The following is a 17,694-nucleotide window of genomic DNA, read 5'->3' on the forward strand; positions in this document are numbered from 1 at the left end:
GTCCTAGTAGTTTTTGAGTTATTGCAAATATATAAAAAAATCCAAATCTTCCCTCTTCATAATAGTATAAATAAAATTTTCAATAACTAAAATATATCTAAAATTAACAATCATTAGTACTCTTAAATAATTTAAGAAAGTAATCATTTCGAATCAATAATCAAATTGGAAGACCATTTATAAACTTCTATACGTACCTAGGATCAAAATCATCTTCTAGAACGAGCGAGGCGCTGCCGCTGGAGGGCGCCGGGCACGTCTTGAACAGATCGTCTAGAAGATCCTGTGAGTTCTGCGAGTTCTGTAGGCTGGCAGCAGGCGCACTGGCCGCTGGCTTGCCGTAACTGGCCGCTGCTCCTGCAAGGAGGTTACAGTCTTAGTTCAGCGCCATCTATCGCGTTAAGTGCGGAAACAGAATAGCGACAGCTGACGTCACATTTCGTCGTATAGTAATAAACATTTGATCAACTCAAAAACAGAGTTCAATATAATACAACACATTTGAACAAAAGATACAAACAAGAAAAAATGAAAATTAACTTTTAATAATCAAAACTTATCACAAGAAAGATTGCAGACAAAAAAATAGAAATATAAATTATTAAAAAAATAGGTAAAATAATAGAATAGTAATATGTCACCTAAATCGATCTTTTTCACAGGTGTACTAGGTTTAGTCTTAGCCGGACTGCGCAGACTGATACTGAGCGGCTTGTTGCTCTGCTCAGAACGCTCAGAACGCTCAAAACGCTCAGTAGATATGTCCCTGTCGCGAGACAATCGCGGACTGCTGTCTATTACCTCCGCGTCACGGTACACATTCTCTCTGCAAGACAGTTCACATTAGTCCAGTTGCGCTGGAATAAAAGTCCGACATTCCATTCATTAGACTGGAATAAAAAATTTTTAGTGTTTTCACATTATTCCAGTTGTACAAGTGCCAAATTACTAATTGACTGATTCTGACTCCCCCCCCTTTGAGAATCAAAAAATGTATAAAAAGATTCCGAATAAGATTTCATTAATAGTAGGCAACCCTAGCTGTTAGCACGCGACTTTGTCTACGTGAAATTACGAAATAGTAAAAACCCAAGCCAATGTTACTAATAAATAGCTATTTTAATGGTGAAAGTATATTTAAAATCGGTGCGGTAATTTTTGAGTTATTTCAATCTTTCCTCTTTATAATATAGATATATACAAAATATTTACTTGTTTGGTTTTCGATGTCCATAATCACCATCAGAATCATCTCTTTCATAATCATCATCATCATTTCTCTCCTTTATATCATCTGAAACAACATACAACACATTAACAATAATACACCTTACATCTTTACGACTGTTACGATAAGGGGGTAAAACTCACCCCAGCCGGGTGCCGCCCTGTCGCTGTACTCCCCCCAGCCGCCTCCTCCCCCTCCGCCGCCGCCGCCCCCCACACGAACACCCATCACTGCAGCCTCCGAGGACATACCTGACAATTTATTTATTGGAAAGATTCACCAATCGCGTGGTCAAAGTTCGCAACTAAGTTAATATACTTTAGACAATGAAACACAAAAAAAGCAAAAAAAACATACAGGTGACAAGCGCTCACAAGTTTTTTTTCCTTTTTGACCGACTTCCCAAAAAAAAGGAGGTACTCAATTAGTCGATATGTTTTTTTTTTATTCTTTTTTACATAACAAACATTGAATCAAATAACAATCACGTTAATTACAACTATACCGTAGGGTACACATACAAAAAATCTTACTAACATAAATAAGAATGTTTGGATGGATGTATGTTAAAGTTTGTAGCCAAAACTGCTGAACGGGTCTCGATAAATTTAGCATACATTTAGAGCATACTTTGGAAGAAAACATAGGCTACACTACATACATTATTTTTAAAACTCCAGAGGGACGGAGTCGCGTGCGAAACCAAGTTAATAAACAAAGACTAGTTTAAAGGGAATTCTCACCAATATATTTGTCCTTGTTCTTCTTGGCTTTCTTCCTCTCTTCTCTTAACTTCTCGTCGTCCTGTATGAAGTCGATCAGTTCACGCACCTTGTGTCTCACATTTATTCCCTGCATACAAAATTTTTTTTATTAAAACAATGCAAAATAGTCTCAAATGAATTTCAAACATCATTTTTGTCACTAGTGGATGTTGGCAACTTAGTCTGCGAGGAAGATAAAACTATTTCTTTTAGTAATAAATGGCCTATAACAACAAGTGATAATGGAGCTTTTTAATGGTGAAATAAGTTTTTAAATCCCTCCAGTAGTTTTTGAGTTTATCAATTACATACAAAAATAAAAACATACCTCTTTGTAATCATGCATATTGATAAATGCAAAAGTATGGATGGATGTTCGTTACTACGTACCTTTAAAACGGCTTAAACGATGAAATTTATATGTAAAACATTCTAGAAGATAGGTTACTTATAATTCCTCGCGGAATGTCACGGGCAAAAGATAGTATTATAATAGATAATCTATATACTAATATTTTAAAGAGGAAAGATTTGTATTTTTGGATTTTTGTATGTATTTGATTCAAGCAAAAACTACTAGACTGATTTTAAACATTCATTCACCATTAAAAATGTTATTGAATAACATAGGCTATATTTTAACACGGCCGAAGTCGCGAGCAACAGTGATATAGAAGTTCTGACCTGATCTTTTCCGAGATCATCCACATAGGTGTAGTTCTCCAGCGAGCGCAGGTCGTATATGTGCTCCCGGGCTGACGTCACCACGCGCTCGGATCCATTGCGCACCAAGTAGCTCAGCAAGAGCAAGCACTGCAATATATTTTATTTATGTACATATATACTAATATAACAAAGCGTAAACACACACTACTTTGTAGCGTAATATGGCAGCAATCACAGCATATTTTTGAATAACTCTTTCTTTATTAAAAAGCCCTACATTTAAGACATGTTTCAGGCTATATCTTACTAATCTTACTAATATTATAAATGCGAAAGTTTAGATGGATGGATGGATGGATGTTTATTAGAGTTTGTAGCCTAAACGGCTAAACGGATCTCGATAAAGTTTGGTACAGATGTAGAGGATAGTCTGGAAGAACACATAGGCTACTCACTTTTGTTTTTTTTAATTCCACGCGGATGGAGTCGCGGGCGATAGCTAGTATTTTATAAACTTAAAGGCAGAAAAGGGACCATAAGCTACAAGCTGACATCAAGGAAGCAAGGTTACCATGGTAACGGTAATCGTTATCTTACGTCAAAGGCCTCCATTGTCATTTGTGTATTTGAATTTTGACATTTGCAATTGAAATGTTCAGAAATGTTAACAATAAAATCAATTTTTTTACAATTTCATGCAGATGTATTAAGCCTGCACATGGCTAAAATGGTAAAAGACCGAAAATGTAAAACGAAAGAAAAAAGAACGAAAATGTATGGATTGTATAAAAGAGGATATTCTTGAAAGGAGTGAATTTATATACAACAGCTGATAGAGATGTATGGAAGCACATACTGTGCCCTCTATAGGGACAAGGGCATGCTAGATCTCCTATAGACTTGAGGAATTTGGAATCACTACGTTAAATCACATCACAAAAACTGTCAGGAGTTCCTGCCTCTATTTCTGTACCTTGTAAGTGCGTCGCCAGTGTGCCCTGTTGTCGTGCAACATGCGCCTCCAGAGCATAGACATCACCTCGGGGAAGTGCTCATAGGTGAATGTAGCCAGCGCTAACTCCTGCATCTGCTGGCCGGTGGGACCCCACGCCTCATCGGATGTCGCCTCGCGCACCTTACCCTCTACCTCCGTGTAGTTCATCACCACATTTGTACTGAAACATCAAAGGGATTTCTGTTATATTATAAACTAGAAGTCGCTTTCTCCCGCGACTCTGTCCGCGTGGAAATATAAAAAAAACAAAAGTGAGTAGTTTATGTGTTGACTATTCTCTACTTCTGTATCAAATTACTTTAAAATCCGTTAAGCCTTTTAGGCTATAAACTCTAACAAACATCCATCTAAACATTCACATTTACAATATTAGTATGAAGTATGGTATATTACTGATTTCCATGCAAGCTGCATATTTATTTCAATTTGTGAAAAAACAATATTGTCCTCAACCGTACACTCCACTAGGTCATTTGTGGACCTTAGGGTTCCTGGACCATTGGAAGTCAGTGTTGAAAGTGATTCTAACCAGTTTTTTTTTTATTTCAGACAATCTTGTTTGCTATCTAAAGAACTTAAAATTGCTTGAGTTAAGTAATCGCAATATATTGTAAATGAATTTAAAAATTGATATCTAGAATAAATAACTGAAAATATCGCTTTCTGCAGTTTTAAGAAATTTTTGGTAACATATGTTTAGCATAATTTTATTTTAATTCCATTAATGTTGTTTTTACATTCAAAACATTTATATTAATCAAAATAAATTAAACCCCTTCTTTATAAAAGTCACAAATAAAATAAACATGTATAACGATGGCATAATCGAACAGGTCTGTATATTGTGATAAAACAGCATGAATTATGCAACGAATTTGCGGAGAAAGGTTACCCTCAAGGCCGTTGTGCAACACAAATAAGTTGTCAAAAATACCTCGAGATATTAACACTACGGTTCCGTATATATTTTGAAATACAATATTCAATAATCGCAATACCATTAACCTTCCAAATATAACGTAGAATGTGCGTGAGAGGTGTGCACGCTTGCCTGCCTACACCTCTAGCTTACGGACATGAAGCTGTAGTTAAAGCGAGAGTAAATCTTACTATAATATAAATGCGAAAGTTTAGATAGATGGGTGCTTGAATGGATGTTTGTTAAGAGTTTGCCGCCTAAACTTCTAAATGGACCTCAATGATATTTGGCATTGGTGAAAAGGATAGTCTGGAAGAACAAATAGACTGCTTGTTTTTGTTTTTTTTTTTTTAATTCCACTGAACGAAATCATGGGCAAAAGACAGTTGTATCAGATTTTCGAAATTATCGTAAAATTAAAAATAAGGGGTTTTTGAGCACAGGGAACCCTATTTAACATTACTGTCTCTTTATTCATACAGAAAACCACACTTAACAAGTTATAACACAAAAAATTGTTTTTGGTAATGGGATTAACAGTTTTTTGTGCATACTAACTGTCGCTTGTGACTTCGAATGTTTGAAATTAAAAAATAACAATAGCATAGCCTATGTTACTCATTAATAACATAGCTTTCTAATGATAAAATTTTTGAATTGGCCTGGTAGTTTTTGAATTATTTCAATACATACAAACAAACCAATCTTTCATCATTTAGTTAGTTATAAGTATAGATAGATAATTTTTTTTTACTATATATAATGACCATTGATTTTTGTTAGCAGAGACATTTAATATACTTGAAATGTGAAAAGTGAAACTATGAAAGATACAATAATGTATCTTTCATTTACCTTGAAAACTTATTAAGTTGATTGCTTTTATAAATAGTTTCTGTTTAAATAACTTAATGGCTCATTAAATCTACATTTAAAACAGTTTAACAATACAAGTAATGACAATAAAAGTATAATTTTAATTAAACATTTCTTCGTAGATATCTACAGTAGTGTAGACTAAACATTATTATTTATGTGAGCATTTAATTAAAAAACAAAACTGAATTCATTATTTTTCTCCGCACCTGTCAATCCCAATTGAAATATGAGATTATTTTTATGTACAACATTAGTTTATCAGATAAAATAAGATAAAAAGGCATAGAATTGAATTCTTGTAACATATCTTTTGATAAATGTACAAATGAATTTAGTGCAGCCTTGAGTTAAAGTATTATATTGTTTACAAGACTTTGTTTATGACATATTAGCTGTTGTTCCAAACTTTGTCCATGTGGAATAAAAAAAATAGTATACAACATAGCCTGTTACTCAGTAATAACAGTTTTTTATTGTTGAAATTAGCCTAGAAAAAGTTTCAAGTTATTTCAATACATACAAAAATACTAATCTTTCCTCTTTATAATATCAGTATAGACTAGATTTCTCCTGTGTCTGTAACATATTTGAAACTTTTTAACATCATTAATTTTAGTGACAATAGATCCAAAACAAACATCTAAAACTTTGTGGCTTCTTTATTACAAAGGTTTTTACTATTATTTTTTGTTACAGCAGCTACTAACAAATATTTGTTAAGATGCATTTTTATTACTAAAACCTACATTAAATATGTTTTATCTCTATTTTTACAGATAAGGAAAGGATTAAGCCAGTTTTACATAACATTTCAATTTTATACATATGTTTATGATAACAACACAATTAGTACATTAAATAACATTATAGTTCATTCTGTTCAATTTTTTTGTACAAAATATTTAATTTTATATAATAATGTAAAATGCAAGTAATCCAGAAGTCTATTATTGTTATATGATATTCAAATATAGCTAATTGTCTTTATATTTATTTATAATCTAACCCAAAATAATTCTCCATGACAGTATTCAATTTGTGAAGGAATTAAATGAATGTTTGCTAAAAATCCGTGGAAAAAACCTTGGAAAAATAGCTCAACTATATGTTTATGCCCTTGAATTAAAAACCTGCATCAATATTTGTTGTTACTGTGTGTGGAACAGTAAGACAAACAAACGAACAAATATTGAATCCATAAATTAATTTAAAAGTGATTTAAGTTACATATATACGTTAAATATAGCAAGAGAATAAAAAATTAGTAAGTTTTTAGTACACTTCCCTACATAGTTTTACGGTAATCTAACATCTCATTTTGCACTAGTAGCGTATTAATTGCTCTGAAAACCTTCTAATTAAACATATTAATGAGTTACACGGAGTTCATTTACATAAAAATGCTCTAAAATATTGTCGTAACTTACACTTTATCCGCCAACTCTCGAACTTTCCACATACTTATGAACCGATCCATTTCGCACCAGAATAAACTTTTACTCTTCCAAAACGAAAAAAATCACTATAATTTCAAGTAAAACAACATAAAAATTAACTTAAAACGCGAGCTGATGATTTGGCTGACATTATTGCAAAATGGCGAGTAAAATATTGCCATTGTAAAATACTTGAAATTATCATATGTCCAGAATTCTCATTATTATAGTGTGAGATCGCAATTTTTTCCTGCATATTTTTAATTGAGCATTTTAAAGATAATGCAAATTATTGAAATAACCAAATAACTCGTTAACAAATTTCATTTGTCGATTATTGATAGTGTCACAGAGTAAAAATTATTAGACCTTAGGATTGATGTTCGTTGTACATTTTTTAAACGATAATGAGAAAACGGCGTTATTTTCGATAAATCAATCCTATTAATCCCAAATAGATACATAAATAAAACACTCAAACCCATTTTTAAAACATTTTATTAAGATGCAATATCGTTAATTTCAAATTCAAAAGCAATAAAAATGATACCATATTTTTTTTAAAATGTTTTAATGAACTTATGATACTGCAAAAAGTCAGTACATCTCTATTATATTAAAAAGTCTAAAACTTTACATAATTTAGCCATTATATGGTAGACAGAAACAATTGCACGTTTAATTAAGTTTAAAGAGTTTATAGCCATACAACTTGCATTCTAAATAGAACCTCCTAATCTAAATGAGTAATTTCAAAGTGTTTATTATAATTTTTTTGGCGTGGTCATTACTCATAGCTTTAAAGGAAGTGCATGGATCACTAAAAATCACAAAAAATTGCGAAGGGCGCACCCGAAATTGGATTGTTCGTGATTTATATTGCGTTTCTACGGCTCAATTTTAATCGAAAATATTAGTTTTACAATTTTTTAAGTAAAATAAAATTTTACGTCTGTTGGAAATAGTGGTATATTGATTAGAACGATTTGAGACATTAAGAACTGTGCATCTTAAATCTGTTTTGGTTTGCGTTTCGGTTACGACCGAAAGTTCGATTTTGGATGAAACAATTTAGTCCAACACTAGGTACAATACATTGCGTTAAGATGTGTACTAATAATGTTGTTGAGCTACAGCTCAATAGCTCAGTCATGTGAGCTGATTTACACATCTACAGAAAAGATTGTTGTTAATGTTATATCAAGGTTCTTCATATTAATAACACTTTTTACTTCTAATGGGTCCACCCCATTAGAAGGTCATACATCATTTCTTTGCGAGCTGATCGTTTTGTGGCTGAGCGTACTGCCACAGCTCTATCGCCTTGTTGGCGACCACCTCCTCACATTGCTCTGGTATCTAAAAAAAATTAACATTGCACATAGACATTTCCAACCTTATAATTTATTGCAGATCTCTATGGGAAGTATTTCGTCATTTTAGCGAAATTACGTGACCTTGTTTTTAACCTTATCGCAATATGGTAATGTAGGCAATTATTTGTACAGTAATCGGCGGTGATAATTACAGAAAATATGCCTTATAGTTAGCAACGAGATGAACTCCACCTCTTACAAATAACCAATTAGCAATGAGTTGCATAGACAGGGTAAACATTAAAAGCATATTGGCACCGGCAGATTCCATGACTGCACCTACATGTAATATTACAAATGCAAAAGTTTAGATGGGTGTTTGTTAGAGTTTATAGCCTAAATGACAGATCTCAATGAAATTTGGCATTGATTTACAGAATAATCTAAAAGAACACATAGACTACTTACTTTTTTTTTAATTCAACACAGGGTCGCGGGCTAAAGCTAGCTTATTAAAAAATCTTTAAACATACCTCAGAGACACATTTAAGAACTTCATCTCCATTCTGAGCTTTCAAGATATTCCTGCGCAGTGTAATGACTAGCATCACGGCCACAACTGACAGAATCTTTGGTGCTCCGCCACACACTTTGTCCCAAATCCTGAATAAATTAAAAAAAATTTCAAAGTTCTATGTAATATCAAAGTGATTATGACAATACGAAGAAAATACAATAATTGATTTCTATGTATTTAAGTTGAATACAACTAGTTGAACTAAAAGTGATCAATGGTTGAAACATTTAAGGGTCATAAACAGTTGATTCAACAAGTTTGTTTGTGGTTGTGGTTGTTGGTTGTTGTTTATTCAACATGTTAGATGAATTAACCCACACTTTGTAGATTTGTAAGGTATTAAAATGAACATAATTACTTTGGCAATGAAGTAACATCAAGAACACCGGCAAAGCAGGAGTTAAACCATTTTGTTAGAGGTAGAACATCCATTGCATTTATCTCCATAAGATGGCTGAAACAGTACACTAATTGATAGTTAATTTAAAATATTAACCTATTACTATTGAATAATTCAGTAACATAAAAGAATTGTATAACTTTAGCCTGCAAAATAAAGTGAAATTTGAAAAATTTCGTTTTTAAATGGCAAAAGAAATTTGTAAATGCATTATCTTTTGCATTTACTCCTGAAGAAAACTTTCCCCTTTTTAGTCTGTACATTAAGAGTGATTTCCTGCTAAAGAAAACTACAACAAAAAATCAGCATTTGTATGCTTATGCATTAACATACTTGAAGAGTTCCACATCTTCTTTTTCCAGCATACTTTGGAATGCCTCCTTCAGCTTTGGAAGATCTTTCTGCATGTTACGCACTATCTCTGTGAGACTCTTACACAGCCAGTACACATCAACCTCATTGTCATATAACTCCATTAGTGTACTTGCAATGGGAATAAAAGTATCTCCTGACTGGAAATAAACAAGTAAATTATTAAAGAATTCCAACTTAATTAACTGAATTATAAAAAATAGTAACATGTTTTCCAGATTTCTACATTTTAGTCTTTTAATTGCTTTTGTTGCTATGAAAATAAATAATAAGAAACATCCATCCATCTATACAAACTTTTGTATTTATATATACTTCTTAATAATACAAATGTTGGTTGGATGTAAGTTTATTACTATGGATGTTGATAATGACTTAACACTTTATGCTGTAACATGAAGTGCATAGATTAGATATTTAGCATAGATGTTGAAGATTGCCTGGAAAAATACAGTGGTTACAAAGTTTATCTTAAATTTCGCAAGGACGAAACTGCAAACAAAAGCTAGGAACATACATTGAAGTTAGTTTCAGGGAAAAAAGGAGGTTTCCTTTCTTCATTTTCTAACAACCACATTGCTAAGAGTATCTCCGTTCTTGGTGCAGCCATGTCCACCAATGTGAGCATGTCTACAGCGTACAGCAGGTCTCCATACTGCTGCTTACGTTGTTCCATCACAAATTGATGCGAGTCTGCATACACTGGGATTATGTCTGAAATATTAATAAATATAACTTTGAAAGCTACAATTATAATTTGTGATCATAAATCATCAGTTGTAGGCAGTTGTCATTTCTTTTAGGTATTTAGACTTTACAGCATTCATCGCAAGTAAGCAAGCTGTAAATGCCGAAATAATAAATTAACAGAGATTATTGTAAGTTTTATGCTACGAAATAAAGTCCCACCTAGTAGCACTTTCCACACTAAATTCCTATAAGACGCAGGCACCATAAAACGTAAGCAGAATTGCTTCAATTTCACTTTATCCCATGGTTTTTCCTTCATTAAAATCTCTAACGATTTCTTTTCTTCCACTCCACGACATCCCACTTTTTCATAATACGACGAACGAAAATTCCTTTCGTCTGTCATCTTTTACAAAAACAGAAGAAATACGTTGATCCTCTGCACAAATTAAAGATTACGTTAAATTACATTTTTTCTAAGCGCCGAAAAATCCGATAAGTTTTATATTCATTCATACATACATAAAAACAAACCAAATTGCAACTGTCAAATTGATGTCTGCCATCTGTCACTGTCAGATATATTGATCTAAAAAAAACAGAGGATTAAGACAATGAAACGTTCGACCAAGAAAAGTATGTTTATTTTACACAATTTTGTGACTAGGAATAATTTATTTTGTTCACAATTTTATAAGATTACAAATACCACATTGTTACTAAATTATCTTAAGATCTTAAATTGCCTTGACATGTAAAATCAATAGTGAACAATTAACTTATTACAAAAACACAAAAAAAAACAAACATATTTTGCAAAAAATTATTATAATGGTTATAATAAATAAATTCAAAATTTTAACCAAGAAAGACTTCTTAGATAATATTTGAATTTCGATCCAATAAATAATTATGAATGTTAGGTAACCATAGAAATTAGTAATCAGGTTTTGCCAAAATGCAAAGCTCATCAAATATAACAAAGATTTTCTACTAAACTAGTATAAATAGCTTATGGAGATTAATATGGATGTATCTGAGAAAACAAAGGAGTATATAGAAAAGAAACGCGAAGAACTACGGTTCTTCTTCAAAGATGGCAATTTTTCACAGGAAGCTTTGGAAAGAATTATAGAAAATGAATTGAAACCTTTACAAAATGTCACGGATGGAAATCAGCCTTATATTTCAGCTTCCGCAGGTGGAGAAATAAAGACTGAATACGAAGTGTTGACTGGTCAACCATTTACAAATGTCACGGAAAGTAGCACTCCATTAACCACGGAAGAAGTAAAGAAATTGATCGAAAGCAATCCCATAATCCGTGAGAAATCTCGACAAATTCAAATAGCAAGATCTAAAAGCGATACTGGTGAAATATGTGTTCCCTTAGACAAAATAAACATACCATGTTACAATCAAATGGTTGATGAAATAAGATCAGCTAAAGGCGACGAAAAAATGATAAAAAACGCGAATTACAGAAATATGAAAGCTTTAGTAAATAGCGCTAATGCCTATGAAGCTTCTCTTGATATTACACATAAACATTTGTTGAAAGAAACCGACAATGAAGCCTCGGGTAGTGACAGTGAGTTCGAAGCTATTGACAAAGTGGTCACTGAGTACACGAACAAATCTTATGAAATGAGATTCCAAGAAACAAAAGCAATGTTGCTTGAACTAGCTGACAAACACGATAATTTACATGGTCACAACGAAAACGTTAGTGAACAAAAAATAAAACAACTAACGGAAGAATACAAAATTCTACAAGAATCATCATCTGTTCTCCCAGACATTAAAAGCCGTCGAAATTTTTTTGAAGAGCTTAAGGAAGAGTATTCTATTAATGCAGTAATGAATATACCAATAGTAAACAATCCAATTAAATTAAATTCTATCGAGGATAAGAAATCTAACTTGACTTACATTAAAGAAATGAAAAAAAATCAAGAAAGCAATGCGGACGAAGCTTTCTCTAAAAGTTTTGAAGGCAAGCTGTTGGATACTACTAAAGTATTAACTAATATAAATTCAATTTTAAGCGGGGACTCTAATATTGAAGGAAATAAACATATTGCTAAGAAAACAAATGATCAAAGTTCTTCTGCCTCGGATCAAATGAACCAAGAAAGTAGCAAAACTGTAGATAATGTTGATTCCAGCGAGAGTTTAAACATCGTAACTACAAATAATCAGTCATTCGATGATAAAATGGAGCAAACATTGCATAGTGCTTTAGAAACCATACTTAATATCGGAGATGATGAAAACCGCGAAAACAAAGATTTAGAATTTAAAGAAATGAGAAATCTTGCAAGAAATCTAGTGGAGGGAGCTGAAAATCTTAGTACGTTAATAAGATCAGATATAACTAATAAATTGAATAGCATGAACGAATTATTAAATGATGTGAATGAAGCTCTAGAAAATTCTAGAAAGTCTAATATTCAATACCAAAATCTTATGAATGACAGAAAGAGTATTCAAATAACAGAAATTGTAAAGTCACCAGAAGAAACTAAGGTCGAAAGTATTGATAATAATACGGTGAAATTGTCAAGCGAATCTGTTACTTTTACGCAAATAGATGATATAAATAATGCTATAGTTGAGCTGAATCACGAGATTAATTGTCATGAGGATAGAGTTAATAAAAGTCAATTGGCTTACGAAGCACGACATAAGGAATGCAATGATTTCATGAAGGAAGTTGATAAAGTACTGGCAAAGTCACACAGAGTTCTTCACCCATTAGAACATTCTGGTACTTCTACGTTAAAAGAACACGTCGAAAACCTTAACAAAGACGAAACACGAGATCTACCTAAATTTGAGAAAGAAGAAGTAGAGAGAAATAAACGTATCGATGGACTTCTCTTTGATATCAAAGATAAGATGAAACATAATAAAGAAGTTTTAAGGTTAGCTGACAAATTACTTAACAGAGGAGATACAAAATGTAAGACATTAGGTGAAGGTTCCGTTTCTATTACAGAGAAAGTAGATACAAAAGCTCAAGGAGATCATAATAATTTAATTGATTCCAAAGATCATTCTAAAATATCTGAAGTACCTGTGAAGGTGAATTCAACAGGTACCAATTCATTTTTTTTTTCACATAAACAAACAAATTCAAAACAAATTGTTATTTACATTGCATGGTTTTATGCAGTTTCAGTAAGAATACAGGAATATGAACAAAGGAAAAAGGACGCGAGTGAAGAAAGGCGGCAGAAGCAACGAGAATTTCAAGAAAAGCTGGATAAAGAGAAAGAAGAAGCGAATAGAGGTCCGCGGATGACGAAAGAGTTTATAAAGAACCACTGTAAGCAGCACAAATTATACTGCACACCACATCTTAATGATATTTTATATCTCCACTTCAAGGTAAGTAACTTAGCAGGTTTTATTTCAACCCTAAGCATACAAAGATTCTACATATTGTTAAAGAAATGTCAATATTTAAAAGAAGTAAAATTTCAGGGTTTTGCCAAAATTGAAAATCTCGAAGAATACACCGGTTTGAAATGCATATTCTTAGAGAATAACGGCATTCAAAGGATCGAAGGTCTGGACATGCAGGCTGATTTGAAGTGCCTCTACCTACACTACAATGTTGTTAGGAAGATTGAGAATCTCCAGGGTTGTCCCAAACTGGACACTCTGAACTTGGACCATAACTTTGTAACGTGCATAGAGAATCTGGATGTAGTTCCTGATTTGCATACGTTGAGTATCGCTCACAATATGCTCACAACTGTAGGTACGAGTATTCCTAGTCTTAAATAACCAGACCTAAAATTGGTACCTTTGACTAAACTAGCGCACAACTGCTGTGGGATTATCGATAGTCGATTGTTTCCCAACCAATTCAACTGTTTAGTTGCACAACTATAATCGAGTAGTGTGAACACCTCCATATAAGCTCATAGGAATCAAAACAAGACCAAACAGTTGTGCAATAGTATAGTTCAGGAGTGCGCACGCTCTTAGTGATGATGGAATTTGAAATCGGTAAAATATCTTAAATGCTCTAGGTGATCTCCAACATTTGGCGACTTGCAAAAACCTCTCTGTATTGGATCTGTCTCACAACCGACTGGAAGATCCTCTAATCGTTGACGTTTTGGCTGACATGATGGTTCTCAAAGGTAGCTTGGTTTAGATTTACATTTGTACCTAAACCTTGAAAGTGATGCTTAAAAATGAGTGTTTATATTTTACCAGTTCTGGTACTAACGGGCAATCCTGTGGTGCGGAACATACCAGCGTATAGAAAGACACTCACGTTACGCTTGAAGGAACTGTTGAATTTGGATAATAGACCGGTCTTCCCGCGTGATCGCGCCTGTGCTGAGGCGTGGCAGCGCGGCGGATTGCAGGAGGAGATAGCAGAGAGGAAACGGTTAGTGATCTGCTCATAAGAGGAATAGATTAAACTATGGATGATGTTTAATTTTTATTCCTTCCAGCTGGATAGCAGCAGAACATGAGAAGACAATGAAGAGTGTTCGATACCTGATCAAGATGCGAGATGAGAAGAAAGCAGAACGGGAAGCTAAGGAAAAAGAAGAGCGCGAGAAACTTGGCCTTTTACCTCATGTAATTACATAGTTACTAACTGATTTTATACACCAATTCATCCAAATTTTAGTAATTAGATCAGTGGACACTTTAATGAGCTGTTTATTATAGGATGAAGATGTACCACAGATTGAAGATATTAAAGACAACGGTGAAGAAGGGACATCGGAGAAAGTTAATTTAAAGACTGTGGATGGCGTGCTAGAAGATATGCTGACTGGATCTGAAGCCGAGTCTACTAGTGACGACAGTGATAGTAACAGCAGCTCTGACGATGAGAAGGAAAAAGGTATAGAAAAAGCAATAGATAATCTTCTTAATACGTTTTATTTCTTTTTTTACTAAAAATGATTACTTAATACAATTTAAAAATAGTTGAATCTAGTGTAGATTTAATTACTATGTTCTTAAACTTGTTGGCAATGATTTGACAGAAGCTGCAACGTCCGAAATACAGTGGTCTCCAAATAGTCAGACGTTAGTTCAGGAGATCGATATAAGCCGAGAGGATCCTCCGGCTCAGGAGTGCTGGTCTGGTTACAGAGGCGACCTGAACAACGAAAACACGGAGTAAGTTTTTTCTACCCTGGTAACATTAAGTTAAATATCTTTTTTATTGATTTTTTTCATACTGTAAGTTATTTTTGTATATTGTTTAGAAAATTAAAATCTATTGTTGTTTGTGACTGTATATTTACTTAGCTGTAAGTAGATTTCTTAATTAAATGAATTGTTTTTTTTTCAGGAAATTTTCATCCGAACTTACCGCAATCAGTAATTTATTATTCAATCAAACTCCGCATAAAACTAATTCTGCGACGGATAAGAGGAAAATAAAAATAAAAGGTACGTTTTTACATTACTATTTTATCAAATTTTAGTTAATATTACATTAAAAATATCATTTTTGCTTTAAGTCGATAGATGGCGCAGAAAATTACTTTGAAATTATAGAATGCGCTGTTAAAATTCATAGCCAATAGATGTGGTGGATTTTGTAGTTATTTTGATTTTGATTCAAGCAAGAAAACGAATGTATGCGATGACATCAGGAAGCAATTTTTGCTGGATAAATTCTCCGCTCCGGAGAATATTCCGACATTTCATAAAATTGCCTTCGTGTTTTATGAATTTCAGTATGTAGTGTAGCATATGTACTCTAACGCACGTTGATTGCATTAATAAAAAAAATGTTATAAATCCTTAACAATTTTAAATAATATGCATATGCCAGTAGCCGGCACACTTGCATGGCCATGGCAGCTAGAGCTAGTCGTGTGGACACTAACTAGCACGCAAGTAGCTACTCGCGACTACGTTCAGTAATCTATAGCCATACCGAAGTTTGCAAATCCGAGCATATTGCGGTTAAATCTGAAACTAATTTCATAACAATTGATGTAATAAAAGCCATGGAAGTGCAGAAGTTATAATTTTTGTATTAATTTTTAACAGTTCTTTTTTATAAATATTTATAGGTGAAATCAAATCATGCGAAGATTTCAAATTAATCAGTGAGGCTACAACGCCTAATACAAAGAAACCGTTAATTGAAATAATTGAAAATAATACAGAATTATCGAAAGAAGTTGAGAATGGTAATGATTTAAACGACAAACCGTTGTGTATTGAAGACAATATTAAAGTCTGCCCTGTGAAAGAAAACAAGGGTTTGAAAACTATTGTGATTCAGGAAATTAAATGCAGTGATTTAGAATGTACTAAGGAAGGAGATAATAAAGATTTTGACGACAAAAATTCCGAAAACAACGGAACTAAAGCAATTGAGGTTAAAAATTCTGATAACTCTGAAAATGCAAGTGACAGAACTGAAGATGAAAATGCCGCAGTAGAAAATACTGCAAACAAGACAGTTATATGTAGAGATAGTAAGTATTTTTTATAAATATTGAATTATCATTATTTAATGTTGGTATTCATTTAAAAAACAAAGTAAGCTATGATTTACTTTTGTTATCTTTTAATATATCGAACAGTAAGAGTTGTAGTGTGCGTATTGTCTAAGAGTCTACTTGGGCGGCCGCACACCTTTGACTAAACTATCGCACAACTGTTATGCCATTGTCGATTGTTTGCCAATTCAACTGTTTAGTTGCACAACGAAACATCGAGTAGTGTACATCCATATAAGCATATAGGAATCAAAGCGCGACTAAACAGTCGTGCGATAGTTTAGTCAATTGTGTGCACGCTCTTATTGTGACAAGCCTTTAAACTGTAGATTGTTGAAATTATTCATTAATTGAGTCCAGTATTCATTTGGGTAGAAAATTACAGTCCTCGATTTGCATTTTCTCTATAAAAGCTTTGGAGCAAGGAGACGGCGTGTCTCTCGTGAAGTATATTCGCGGCGCCGACAGCGACCTCTACGATGACGACGAGGATCTGACGCCGAGCGCTGAAGACCTGGAAATCTTTGCCGAGCTGGAGAGAGAACAGAAGGAGAGGGAGGCTAGGATCGCGAGGGGAGAACCACCTGTTGATCCTATGGCGAGTACAAAGATAATTTTTAAACTTACATATGTTAAAGAATTTAATAAAATCAAAAATATTTATTATTATTAAAGGGTAGTTTATGGTCAAAAGGGCTTAGTAGTATTGAAATATGTACAGTCGCGGAAACTGTCCGTTGTTCCACTTTAAAAGCTACAATCGTTTGAGCATTTTGAAATGAGACGCCGAACAAAAATTAATGTAACACAGTTTATAAATGTGTCTGTACGGAAAAAAGGTTAATGATTCACGGCTCGTTTCTTATTATTATCGCTTTGTTTGCCGACAATATTATTTAATCTATACTAAAATATAAAGAAGAAAGATT

At 33.2% G+C, this 17,694-nt stretch overlaps 3 protein-coding genes across 4 annotated transcripts in view; 1 reads left to right on the top strand and 2 right to left on the bottom strand.

Moving 5' to 3' along the window:
• Nucleotides 1-7,157, bottom strand: part of LOC106105867 (telomere length regulation protein TEL2 homolog) — an 11,951-nt gene extending 4,794 nt beyond the window's left edge. Inside the window, exons 1-8 of the mRNA XM_013286323.1 lie at nucleotides 6,899-7,157; nucleotides 3,632-3,833; nucleotides 2,677-2,805; nucleotides 1,972-2,080; nucleotides 1,372-1,479; nucleotides 1,213-1,294; nucleotides 642-826; nucleotides 198-357 (exon numbers count right to left, since the gene is read on the bottom strand). Of these exons, the coding sequence (XP_013141777.1) occupies nucleotides 198-357; nucleotides 642-826; nucleotides 1,213-1,294; nucleotides 1,372-1,479; nucleotides 1,972-2,080; nucleotides 2,677-2,805; nucleotides 3,632-3,833; nucleotides 6,899-6,948 (1,025 nt within the window). The 5' untranslated portion in view covers nucleotides 6,949-7,157. The remainder of the gene's footprint in view (nucleotides 1-197; nucleotides 358-641; nucleotides 827-1,212; nucleotides 1,295-1,371; nucleotides 1,480-1,971; nucleotides 2,081-2,676; nucleotides 2,806-3,631; nucleotides 3,834-6,898) is intronic.
• A 304-nt stretch (nucleotides 7,158-7,461) lies between these two features.
• Nucleotides 7,462-10,809, bottom strand: LOC106105884 (TBC1 domain family member 7). Its single transcript, XM_013286341.1, has 6 exons — nucleotides 10,482-10,809; nucleotides 10,090-10,286; nucleotides 9,534-9,712; nucleotides 9,159-9,254; nucleotides 8,757-8,886; nucleotides 7,462-8,266 (listed from the first exon to the last, which is right to left on the bottom strand). Exons 1-6 carry the CDS (start codon nucleotides 10,666-10,668, stop codon nucleotides 8,174-8,176), a joined length of 882 nt encoding a protein of 293 aa, XP_013141795.1. The 5' UTR covers nucleotides 10,669-10,809; the 3' UTR covers nucleotides 7,462-8,173.
• Nucleotides 10,810-11,171: 362 nt separating this feature from the next.
• Nucleotides 11,172-17,694, top strand: part of LOC106106007 — a 9,947-nt gene continuing 3,424 nt past the window's right edge. The window contains exons 1-11 of one of the 2 annotated variants that reach the window (XM_013286530.1): nucleotides 11,172-13,362; nucleotides 13,441-13,655; nucleotides 13,752-14,031; nucleotides 14,306-14,419; nucleotides 14,496-14,673; nucleotides 14,741-14,870; nucleotides 14,964-15,141; nucleotides 15,287-15,422; nucleotides 15,598-15,698; nucleotides 16,331-16,741; nucleotides 17,179-17,363. In XM_013286530.1, the coding sequence (XP_013141984.1) occupies nucleotides 11,277-13,362; nucleotides 13,441-13,655; nucleotides 13,752-14,031; nucleotides 14,306-14,419; nucleotides 14,496-14,673; nucleotides 14,741-14,870; nucleotides 14,964-15,141; nucleotides 15,287-15,422; nucleotides 15,598-15,698; nucleotides 16,331-16,741; nucleotides 17,179-17,363 (4,014 nt within the window). In that variant the 5' untranslated portion in view covers nucleotides 11,172-11,276. The remainder of the gene's footprint in view (nucleotides 13,363-13,440; nucleotides 13,656-13,751; nucleotides 14,032-14,305; nucleotides 14,420-14,495; nucleotides 14,674-14,740; nucleotides 14,871-14,963; nucleotides 15,142-15,286; nucleotides 15,423-15,597; nucleotides 15,699-16,330; nucleotides 16,742-17,178; nucleotides 17,364-17,694) is intronic. The other variant, XM_013286529.1, reaches the window with a different exon arrangement.

This window comes from Papilio polytes, unplaced genomic scaffold, assembly GCF_000836215.1.
Source record: "Papilio polytes unplaced genomic scaffold, Ppol_1.0 DF822622.1, whole genome shotgun sequence".
Lineage (NCBI taxonomy): Eukaryota > Metazoa > Arthropoda > Insecta > Lepidoptera > Papilionidae > Papilio > Papilio polytes.

Excerpts from the sequence above, each read along its gene's own strand:
- LOC106105884 (XM_013286341.1), bottom strand. The coding sequence starts at position 10,668 with ATGACAGACGAAAGGAATTTTCGTTCGTCGTATTATGAAAAAGTGGGA. Across the intron at positions 9,713-10,089 it reads TCCCTGAAACTAACTTCAAT|TCAGGAGATACTTTTATTCC; the intron begins GTATGTTCCTAG and ends GTTTATTTCCAG. Across the intron at positions 9,255-9,533 it reads GAAGATGTGGAACTCTTCAA|CCATCTTATGGAGATAAATG; the intron begins GTATGTTAATGC and ends GTACTGTTTCAG.